The sequence below is a fragment of the Lissotriton helveticus genome, chromosome 7, assembly GCF_964261635.1.
Source record: "Lissotriton helveticus chromosome 7, aLisHel1.1, whole genome shotgun sequence".
In the NCBI taxonomy this organism is placed as follows: Eukaryota; Metazoa; Chordata; class Amphibia; order Caudata; family Salamandridae; genus Lissotriton; species Lissotriton helveticus.
Window position 1 is genome coordinate 451,478,829 of NC_136068.1, and position 12,233 is coordinate 451,491,061.

The 12,233-nt window shown below is 41.9% G+C and overlaps 1 protein-coding gene across 3 annotated transcripts in view; it reads right to left on the reverse strand.

Moving 5' to 3' along the window:
- The window catches only part of LOC144768594 (maestro heat-like repeat-containing protein family member 1), a 149,150-nt gene that overhangs the window by 46,938 nt on the left and 89,979 nt on the right, over positions 1-12,233 (reverse strand). For all 3 annotated transcript variants that reach the window (XM_078652388.1, XM_078652389.1, XM_078652390.1), the window contains exons 17-18: positions 9,514-9,566; positions 8,257-8,364 (exon numbers count right to left, since the gene is read on the reverse strand). In XM_078652388.1, the coding sequence (XP_078508514.1) occupies positions 8,257-8,364; positions 9,514-9,566 (161 nt within the window). The remainder of the gene's footprint in view (positions 1-8,256; positions 8,365-9,513; positions 9,567-12,233) is intronic.

The window sequence follows — 12,233 nt, forward strand, 5'->3', positions numbered from 1 at the left end:
CCTACTGAATCACCTGAGTGAGAAGGGACATAAAGTGGCCCCTGAAAAATTACAGTTCTGTGCAAAATCAGTGAAATATCTGGGGCACCAGATAGAAAAAGGCATCAGGAAAGTAACGTCAGAAAGAGTAAGAATAATTCAAAAGATGCAGTTACCCCGTACTCAGAAAGAAATCAGAATGTTCCTTGGAGTGATAGGATACTGCAGGCAATGGATTGTGGGATTTGCAGTCCTAGCTAGGCCTTTGATACAAATGACCAAGAGAGGAACACCAGATATCGTAGAATGGGATGATGAAAGCTTAACAGCCTTCACAAAATTGCGAGATTGTCTGTGTACAGCCCCTGCGTTGGGAATGCCAGACTATTCCAAGGAATTTGCCCTGTTCTGTGACACTCGCGATAATTGCGCGTTGGCAGTTCTAACCCAAGAACATGGCACAACCAGAAGGCCTGTGGCATATTTCTCTGCCACCCTGGATCCAGTGGCTGCTGGATTACCAGGATGTCTGAAAGCAGTAGCTGCTACTTGCACAAGTTTAGAGCAGAGTGAATCCATTGTCATAGGACATCCTGTAACTGTGTATGTTCCACATGGAGTGGTAATTTTGTTAACAAGAACGAAAACTCAGTATCTCACCCCTAGTCGGCTGACTAAATACGAGAGGATTCTCGTGGGTGCGGCGAATATAAACATTGTCAGGTGCAACATTCTGAACCCCGCTACTCTGCTTCCTGACTCAATGAATATGGAAAATGGGGAGGAAGAGGAGCACAACTGCATTGATTTAACAGAGTTTTGCACAAAGCCACGCCCAGACATTAAAGAAACACCTTTGCCTAAACATGACATGGAATTATTTGTGGATGGTTCATGCCTAAGGCATGAACAAGGAGGCCTGAGTGCTGCCTATGCGGTAGTCTCCTTAACCACAATTGTAGAAGCAGGTTATCTATTTGAAGTAAAGTCTGCACAAGTAGCCGAATTGATCGCTATGATAAAAGCTTGCAAATTGGGGAAAAACGTACGCCTAACAGTGTATACTGACAGTCAGTACTGTTTTGGAGTTGTGCATGACTTTGGCCAATTATGGCTACAGAGGGAGTTCCTGACCTCATCAGGTACCCCTATTCGAAATGGAAAAGTTGTTCAAGACCTTTTAGAGGCAATCCAGTTACCAAAGGAACTGGCAGTGGTCAAGTGTGTCGCCCATAAGAAGGACTTTGACCCTGTATCTTTGGGAAATGATTTTGCTGATCGAGTGGCAAAATTATGCGCCAGGGATCGATATATCATAAATCCAAAACGGGGGGGGCCTGGAACCAGCTGCCAACTTCGAGTGTTTGAAGAAGTGCCTACATGGGATGAAGTGAGAGAATGGCAGCAGGCGGCACCCTGGCAGGAGAGAGAGAAGTGGAAGGAAGACGGGTGTAGACCAAGACGTGAGGATGGTGTCATCTTGGGCCCAAATGGTATGCCTGTGTTACCCAGACACTTGCTTGGCACGATGGCGAGATTGATACATGAGGGATCACACATTGGTAGGGACGCCATGATTCTGGTATTCCAACAGACTTGGTATAGTAAAAAGTTCAGGAAGGTAGCAGAGTCCCTCTGCCAGAGGTGCCTGTCGTGTCAAAAGATGAACCCAGGCAAGAGAACAATAGTGGAACTAGGGAAAATTGGGAGGTCGGCGGGTCCCTTTGTAAGAGTACAAGTTGATTTCATCACCATGCCACGTTGTGAAGGGAAGCGTTATGTCCTTGTCATTGTCTGCCTATTCTCAAAGTGGGTGGAAGCTTACCCTACTCCCCAAAGTGACGCACTGACAGTAGCCAAGTGTTTACTGAAAGAACTGATACCTAGATTCGGGGTTCCAGTCACTATTGAATCAGATAAAGGCCGACATTTTCAGAATGAGGTAATCGACCAACTCTGTAAGGCATTTGGGATCTCACAAAAACTCCACTGTGCATATCGTCCAGAGGCATCTGGAGTAGTGGAACAAATAAACGGGACTATCAAAACAAGATTAGCAAAATTGTGTGATGCATCTGGCATGACCTGGGTGAAGGCCCTGCCTCTGGTTCTGATGGGACTCCGAAGTATTCCATTCTGAAAGACAGGCCTGAGCCCTCATGAAATCTTGATGGGAAGAGTAATGAGACAAGCATGGGTACCAGGAAGCAAACTGTTGAGTATTACTGATGATTTGGTGCTTGAATACTGCAAGAGATTAGGTGACCAAGTGCGTTATATCTCTCGCCAGATCGGAGAAGACGCCGTCGCCAATCCAACGACTTCTCTCCACAAACTGGTTCCCGGAGACTGGGTCAAAATAAAGAAGCACACTCGGTCGAGCTGCCTGGAACCGAGGTGGGGAGAGAAGCGACAAGTGATCCTGGTAACGACCACAGCAGTAAAGTGTGCAGGTGTTCCCCATTGGATCCACGCCAGCCACACCCAGAAGGTACAACCCGACAAAGAGCCTGGAGAAGAAGACGGTCCAGCAGAGGGGCCTGCAGAAGCAAGACCAGAAGTAACTGACGACGTACAGCCCAGTACCAGTCAAGCTGAGGGGTCCGCAGACGTTGGTCCAGGAGTAGTTGATGACGAGCTACCAAGAGTCCAGACTGCTGAAGGGTTCCCAAAAGTTGGTCCAGAAGTAGCTGATGACGAGCTGACAAGCATATGGCCAGATGAGTGGATACCATTGATTGACCTTACCGAAGACCCCATCAGAACAAGCGAACGAATTTTGAAAGGTAGAGAGTGGAATAGAGAGGAAAAGCAAGGCACAGGCGAAGAACCTCAGGGTATTGAGATTCACATCAAAACTGAGGAAGGAGAAGGTCAGACAGGGACAGAACAAGTGATCGATACTCCTCCACTGACTCCTGATATCGAAAAGGGACAGATTAGACCTAGTAAAGAGATTCGAGCGGAAGAAACTCAAGAGAACGAAGTGCTCGAACAGGATCCGATAGGATTAGGAGAAAGTGTTCAGGAAACAGAAACAGAGACATTCGAAAAGCAAAAACAAAATTCTCCTGAACAAGGCCAGATTAGTAACCAGGCAGAAGAAATAGATGCAAGTCCTGGAACTAGTGACACAGGAAGGGAAATAGAAGAAGCAGAATTGCCACAAACTAATGAAAATAAAAGGGCAAGAGAAGAGAACGAGGTCTCAGTGCCAACTAAAAGACTTAAGAAAAGAAAGCACATTGAGCCTGGATACATAAAGAATTTGAGACTGAGAATAAAAACGGTAGAAGAAAAACGTGCAGAAGAAAGGAGAAGTGCTCGCATAGCAGAACAACCAGAAGACACTTCCAAAAGAAGGAGCAATCGAATAAAAAGACAAAACAAAAAGTACAAGTCTCCTGAATGGACGCTCGTTTTGGAGGAATTTGAAGACCTTGATATAACTGACGAAAGCGACGGAGAACCAGTCGCTGAGTACTCTGCCGAAGAAGAAGACGAGCCACCGTGAATTTGCACAAAGTAAGCTACTGGTGTAAAGACACAAAGAGGGGTCGAGAAACTTCTTCTGAGCCAAAATGTCTGATTCAAACGTGAATGGTAGACCCAGTTGCTGTCGTTGCAAAACATGCTGCAAGGTATGTGTATGTAGTATAGTTATAGTGGTATTAATTTGGATAGGATTAACAGTTTTCATTCCTTTTGCGGTGAGCAAAAATACTAATATTGACCCTACTGAGATTGTAAATACTGAGACTGAAGAACTAACAACACAAAGTGTAGCAAAACATGAGAGAGCACTCAGACAAACAAAACGAGACCTAGAAGCATCAGATGAGGGAGGACTACATTATCATGGAGTAAAGAATAAAACACATTTAAATTTTTTCGCAAACTTGTTAATACACTATGTAGAGACTATGGAAATTGAAGATTGCTATGTCTGCATGAAGCTACCTACTTCTGTGGCTGAAGGCGTGACATACCATCACCTGCCCTTGACCTATGGAATCTCCTGTAGCATTTTAGCAAGCTTATTTTACAAAAGAGGACCGTTACAGTACTATTACTCTAACAATGACGTGATCTTTTCTGAACTTCCTATACGTGGGAACTTGAATCCTGTACATACTAAAAGTGACGTTACTCGCTATATGGGCGAATACTTTCTGACTATAGGTAATATAGACATAGGTGACGCACACAGAGATAACTTGACCTGTTCTTTGCGTGAGCAGGAAAAGATGTTCCTGAACATGGCAGAGAAGAGGAGAATAAAAATAAAAAGAAAGGCAGATGACGAAACACAGAAAAGGCCAAAATGGGCTGAGAACATGGAAGGCACCTCAAATGGTGGGGCGGGTCCTGCTCTGTTGCTGGATTTTGAAAAGAAAGGAAAGCTATGCCTTCACCGCGAGAAGACTAGCTATTATAATAACATTTTCATTGGTTCCAGTGAATGTGAACATAATTACAAGGTAATTGGAGGTTGGGGTTTCAAAAATGGGTCAGAGCCTGTGTTTCCTGGAATTTATTATATATGTGGGGACAAGGCTTATTTCAAATTGCCGGATCACTGGTATGGAAGCTGCTATTTTGGCATTGTCTTCCCGAAAATATACCATGTGAACAAAGTTGCTGGAAGCAGTGAAAATACTAATGGCTTAGTGCGTAGTAAAAGAGAAAGCGTAGGTGAAATAATGGGTAGTATTTTCAGTGCACTGATACCTGGAGTGGGAGTGGTTCTGAACACTCACAGAATTTGCAAATTATCCACTATAGTGGATGTGTTGTCTACTGACGCAGCTCATGGATTTCTGCTGGTCAATACCGAAATGGTTGCGATCAGATCAATGGTTTTGCAGAACAGACTTGCTCTTGACATCTTATTAGCAAAAGAGGGCGGAGTCTGCCGGATGTTGAAGGCGCAACATTGTTGCACTTATATTCCGGACAAAAGTGTGCAGCTCAAAAGATATGTGAAAAACATTACTAATTTGGAAAGGGAACTCAAACCACTCGAGGTTGACAGTGCCTGGAAGAGACTGGTAGATGGTCTCTCAAATGTAGGTCATTGGTTTGCTAGCTTAGGTAAAAGCTTATTGTTTAAGGTACTGATGCCAATTGGAATTATAGGTCTTATCCTATTTTTCGTATTTGTCTGTTGCAAGTGTCGTAAACACACCGGAAAGCATCAAGTGAATGCCAGAGGAGTGAAACGAAGTGTGGATGAGCTTGAATTAGAGGAAATGAATAATCAGATATACAAAAAGGTGAAAAATTCTCACCCTACCAAAAATGAAAAAGAGAAGCTAAATCGCTTGTTGGAAGAAATGGAAATGTATAAGGTGTGAGAAGTTGGCATCTGGTTCCATTATTTTTGTGATGATAGTAAATATCATCAAAGAGGGGATTGATAGAGCAAGCATCGCATCGCGACTTGCTCGAGTCAAGAACCTCGCCCGTGTGTAATAAATTAATAAATTGTACGTCTTACTAATCTTTTATTTTCATATTCGAACAAGGTAGAGGAAGCTTGCGTACGTGTATTTCTAAGACAACTAAACAATGTCTCTAAAACATGGCCGCCGCTTGAAAAGTGCTTCTGCGCATGCGTCAGTCACACTCACGTGACCTGACGTAGTTATAAGTTTTGGAGGGAAAGGGTGCGCATGCGTAATACACAGCTTTCGTGAATAACGTGGTAATGCTCTTGTGAGCGTGTATATGTTGCTAACATTTAAAACTGCATAGTATATTTTTATAATGATAAGTTTGAAGTACAAGACCAATGATGTGTTTACATACATTTATTTCTATGTATTAATTTGTTCTCGCTTACTTTTCATGTACTGCGGGAAATGGGGGTCCGAACCGGTTGGGAGCCATATTGAGGGTCTCTTCTGCGCAGACTCGTGGTGCACTGAAAGGTGGCAACATTGGACAGTGGAACTCAGCCAGCTGGCAGCCACCATCAAGATGCTCATGGGAAAGCCACCTCTGCCCTACGAGAACGGAGAAAGTTGCTCCTTATATGATACATTGTGTGTTGCGCTACTATTTGCCGTGCAGTTTCTCATGGGAACCCCAATCTTGCTAGGCGGTACCCAGAGATGTAAATTAGGCCTCCAAATAGTCTATTCTGATTGGTGTGTTACCCAAAGCCTACCTTAGGACCAATCCAAATTGAGGGATTCTGACACTTTGCAACATTGGGGGGTGGTACACCGTCCCCAAACAGTATAACTACCCTGGGTTCACCTAGGGAAGTCGTCCGACTTGTCTGGTTTAGCTGACCTGTCACTGACCCAACGCACTCAATAGGTGACTGAAGATACAGAGTACTGCAGAGCACTCTGTCCGAAATTGACCATAGACTAAGGTTTTACTAAACCTTAAAGTGCTGGCGGAGCACTGTGCTGGGAGTTCGCTGACCCAATCGGGGTCTTGATCGATAGCTGCAGAGAGGGTGGAGCGCAGGCGTTGCTTCCGAACTGCGGGTGCTGGTCCTGTCCTGAGGGTCCTGTCCGAGAGGTCCTGTCCTGATTCCTAATCTGAGGGTTTCCTGTCCTGTCCTGGGTGTCCATTCTGCACCTGCTGTCCTTTGAGGGGTATCCTTCCTTGAGGGTTTCCTGTCCTTAACTGACCCGTGGCCAGGGTTTGGTTTTCACACCAGTCTAGGTAAATATTACTCAGAATCTCCTGAAAAACTGCACCTTTCTATTTTTCTGTCTTTTGCTTTAATAAAGACATACCTTTCCATATGTTAATTTTCCATGCTTTTCTGCAACCATTTAATCATAAAAGTCATTTGCATTTATTTCATAACGTGTTCCTATGTTACCCTACCTGTTAGAAATTATATTTTGCATTGCAGTTTGTCATTTTCTGATATGGTCTAGAACCTCCTTACTTAAACTGTCTAAAGAACTTTTTCCTTAAAAGCATAGCGTGTCTCTCTCCATAGACTCTCCTATAGATGTAAATGTCCCGAACTCCTGTCTTATTCCCTTGAAATAATTCTAGAACACTAGTCCTAATCAAAGCCTATCCCATCTTTAGTGATTCATCTTAAACGTTCTAATTCCTGATCCATTCATTTAAGTGTGTCCTGATTCCATTAGTCTATAAATGGTTGCTCTGACTTATTTGCTATTCAGCTATGTACTTTCTGTTATTCTGATTATCGATTGCTTAATTACTGTGAATTTGATGATTTCTGAATTTTACTAAATTAGATAAAGACTTTAAAACTTCCAGTTGTCCGTGGTCATTTTACAAAAGGTATTGAATATTATTTTGTTGGGTTTGTATTTTGCTGCCTTTCCTTTTACAGCTAGCTCCCTGATCCATTGTGGTCATAGGTACCCGTGTCGGTGGATGGTAAGTCGGGTACGCTGAGGAATAACGAAGGGAACTCACAAATATCTGATAGCAGAGCGTGAGGTCATCTGATCAATGTATATGGTGATTTGAAATATATGGGCCCGAAACCAGAAGTGGCGAAATTATTGGTCGGGTGACCCGCGCGCTCTATCATTACTAACTTCGATATTACTTACATCGATATAAATCAATTCGATATTACTTACCTCAGGGTCGATATTCTGTCCTACGATATTCTTGACATCGATATTTTGACTGTGTACCCACATTTACATCACCCCTCACATACAAAATGCCCTTACACAAGCACTTCTAATCAGACATCAAAAATAAAAAGATCTCCCCTAAAGTGACCCTTCTTGGGGCTCGTAGGGCATTATAGCGCTTGACCTATGAGAAGCAAGCCCACTATGAAGCATTACATCGTCAGTGATGTGTGAGGGCACCAAGAAATAATCCTTAAGATTCCCCCTTCTTTGCCCGCCTTCCTTTCTTCTTTGCTTTTTGATAGGAACAATACCTCCACTGCTTTTTGCATGAATATGGCCTCACATCCCCTGAATGGGGATTGGCTCTAACATGAAGACTACCTATTGGCTAAAGGAGATCCATTAGGGAAATGAGTATAGCCCTGAAATGTTGTGGCTTTTATTGATTCAAGTGGAGAGGATTACCTCAGGGAGTTCATCTCCATCTGCTTCTTAGTAGGTCAGTCCTTCCAGGGAGTGGGAGAACCATACCTGATTTTCCCAACAGGCTAAGCCCAATGCTGTGTACCCATATTATAAAAATTACCTTTACTAATGGAATACACAGTTCTACCCTTCTCCGACTTTATGTTAAATTGACTTCTCCAATGGTTCAATACTGACCCTTGAGAGCACTAACCTCCTCATTAACATGATGGACAAAACTGTCAATCTGTTCGTTGAGTTCTTCCATAAAAGAGACATGCCATTCTCTGTATGGGGCTTGTTTTAGGATAGTCCCCAGGAACTGCAAGAAAAACAGTGAGAGACTTTAATGCAGTAATAGAAACGTAAATGCAGTATCCACGGCTGATGTCTGCAGTGATTTTGAGAAGATAAGGGTAAACAAACTTCAGCTAACAACCTCTGTAATGAAATTATATTTGGACATAAGAACCAGAGAACACATACAGCAATGCTTAAATAGTGTGGTGTGATATCAGTGCTGAGAAGAAACAGGAGGCCTTGACAGTGGCCGTGATTTACACAGAAACACATGCAACAAAACCATGCTGCCCACAAATTATTGTTAAAAGAGCAACAGTGCAGCCATGCAGACAGAAAACACATTGGGACTATGCAACAATATCACATACTTAGAAGCAGAATGCAAAAACATTTTGGGTATCCAGCAAGGGAGCAGAATGTAAATTTAGTGTTAACAAGGGTGAAGACTGAACACAAGGAACATAAAATTTCATCTCAGGAGCACAATAGAAGCTCAGTGGAGTGTGATGGCCCGGCAAAACATACAGTGACAGAGTGACAATTCAAATGAAGATAGGGAGCATGGATCATGTGCCTATCCGATTGCAGAATATGAATTTACTGATAATGTGGAATGCAGTGGGAAGAGTGATAGTGTGACAATCCAGGGAAAGAAGAACGTTGTGCTAGTGTGACTATCCTGGGGGATAAAAAAGAGTCGGAGGAAACAATTACCAGTAAGGGGCTACATTTTTAGCCCTGTGCAACAACAGTCAGATTTATGAGTAATGCAATGATCACTGTGGAGCCTGTAATTTACCTGGGTAAAACATGCAGATAAACTCTGATACATGTAGGACTAGGTGTCGTAAGCATGCAATTTCCAGTTTTATGAATGTCAACTTGGGCCAATAAGGTTTTTAATGCCTCTGGTAAACATTACATATTAGGGAAATGTTATGTACCGGGTACAGCTGCTCCCCCTCTGTGCCCAATCATAATCAACATCATAGTAACGATCATAATCCATAGAAATAATAGGGATATGGTGAGAATATTGCAACATCATAGCAGAACAGCACTATGATGGGGTGAATTTAATATCTGCATATATTCACGCTGAATGAGTGGCTTTGGAAAACAAAGAGACAAGCGTCATGTGTGACATTCATTAGCAATTCATCCTTACTGAAACAAGCGTGCATTTCCACTTTGCCAAGTCAAAGTTTCTTTCCGTGGAAGCTGAAATAGTAGTTGGTAAAAAAGAAATATATGTAAGTAAAAGTGAATAGCAAGCAACATTTCAAAGGCAAAGTGCTTACATACCAAGCACTAGCAGAAGTAGATTCACACAATTCAAAGTGTGCAAAATGTGTTTGTTGGCTCAGCCTGTCCTGGGAATTGAGTTCAAGGTCATTAGTTGTTCATGTGCCCTTGATGTCACTCTTAGCTCCTTATATCTGGTTGTAATTTTAGGTTTATATATTCTGGTTTCCTTTCTTATATAACAGAAAGGTCACCACACCACTTGTTTGCAGAAAATCAGTTTATTACAGAGCTACTGCCAATAAGCATTTCAGCTGTCAGATTAAGCCTTGATCACATAGGGGATCACCGTTGTGGTTCAGAGTTAAAAAGTGCATATGTGCTCTAAAATTACATACACATAGAAAAATACTCCTTTATTATATCAAAGACCAAAATATTTTGTAACACTTCTTAATTTGCTATAATACCCAACGTACTCCAATATAGTCCTAGGTAGTCGCACAAGCTTTTACCGACATTTGTCCTACCTTGCTCTACATAACAGTTCTGGCCCTGACCTTTTACCTAGTTAGGTGCTGCATAAATGTTGTGTAGTTTTCTCAAAAAACTAGCCTAATTTATTATGCATGAGGATTCTTAGTATCACAGCAGGATTACAATCTTGTGCATAATAACTCTGTATAAGGGTCACCGCTATCGTCATCCTTGGCTTACATGCCCACAGAACCATGGCACATCTAGGTAGAACCCCTGATGGTACCTTTCATGTATATAAGTACCACATCTTTGCTGGGCAAGCCGGAGGAGAAAAAGATTCTATGCTGACATGCTGACACGAGACGCTGAAGTCGCTGCATGCAGACATTCCAGTTAGCAGTCGTCTGACATTACTTGTGGGTTGTCCACTCGAGACCAAGATGGGGTCCTTTGCTTTCTCACAACAGGTATTGGGGTTTGATCTTTCCTAGGAGGTTCTTGGCTATACTCCAACATACATGCTAGGTACACTTAGGTATATCTAGTTAGGGTTTGCATCGTAGGAGTACGCACTATTAACTTTATGTATTTATATGTCTGCATATATTCACTATTATATCACCATGGTAGAGTTCTACTTTTTATTTACTCTATTGGTGCTTGTAATCGTCTATATCTGTTTCTGTCTCGTGGTTGTTGCAGCACATGTATTTTATGCTAGAATGACTCTGGTTCAATAAATACTTATTGAAAACACCCCCACCATTTAGTCTGTGTATCTCTCTGAGATAAAATGAGCACAAGTGACCAAGCAAAAAGTATTGTACTGTTTCCATGATCCCTGAGGGGTCAGGGTTCTCATGTTCGATAGTTGCCAGAAACTATTCTTTCCTTGGTAAGGTTGTGGGGCTTATAGTGGCACTGTGAGCTAGCTGGTCTACATACTAACATATTCTTTGGGGGTGTCTGGAATCAGTCTGGACACCAATCCCTTAGTTTATGTTGTCTAAAACGTGGAGATCCTTTATAGATTTGTAGGAACTACCCGACTAATTCACATAAGTGACATTATAATTTGCAATTAATTCTACCTTAAAAACACAATAAAACACTTCCGCATGATATCTGCTACACAGGCTGAAATATAAATCTTGTTTTTAAGAAAACAAGGGTGACTAACCTTACAGAAATATGTATCAATCAATTTATTAACAACATAATATCACCAACTTTTCTAAATGTTCCTCCATGTGAACTTCTCACATAGTAGGATTCAATTATGCAACATTTAAAACATTACTTTTAACTGCAACATATGGTTGTACCAGAGTTCTAACATTTTCTTTCATATTAATTGCTGTGAAATACCCTGTTCATCCTTAGTCATCACACAAACAATGTTATGCCCGAGTAGACTAATCTAACCTACCATGTACCCTGACTAATACCTACTTCTAATACAAACGCAGAGAGAGCGTTTGGTGTTTATAAATGTGTGTGCAAAATCTCTTCTGTATTGAGGCCACCAGGAGTTTTTGTTTCAAGTTTAGTCATTAGAAGAGTTGGTGCTACTGAGTTGTTACAATAAGTCACAATTGAAATAAAAGAAAAGGTGCCAAAACAGGTAGTGCTCTAAAATAATGTTGACCTTGGATATACTGAAGAAATATTTTTTTCTATGTTTATGGAATTTTTTGGCACAATTGTACTTTAAAATACTGAATCAAGATGCCGCATTCTTATGTGATCAAGGCTGCGTCTGACAGATGAAGCGCTTCATGGCAGAAGCTTTGTATTAAACTGATTTTTTCGGCAAACTAATGTGTCAACTGCCTTTCTGTTATATGCGGAAGTAACCCAGAACTTGCAAGAAGATACCTGACTCCGTTTCAGTTATTGCCTCATACGGTTTGGAGTATGGCATCGGCCAGCTACAAAGAAAAACTGTGACTATTTCTTTTTTTGCTTCCTTGTACAAGCCTTCAGCCAGACCTCCTCATCTGCTGGTCTAACGTGTCCTATCATTCACATTCTCTTCTGTCTTCCACAGCATACATCATGGGCCAATTCTGCCTTTGGCTAACTTCACTGTGAACAATGGCATTCTGCTTTTTCACAAGGAGCACATCCACACACAAATTATTTTCATTTATTAAGAATGTG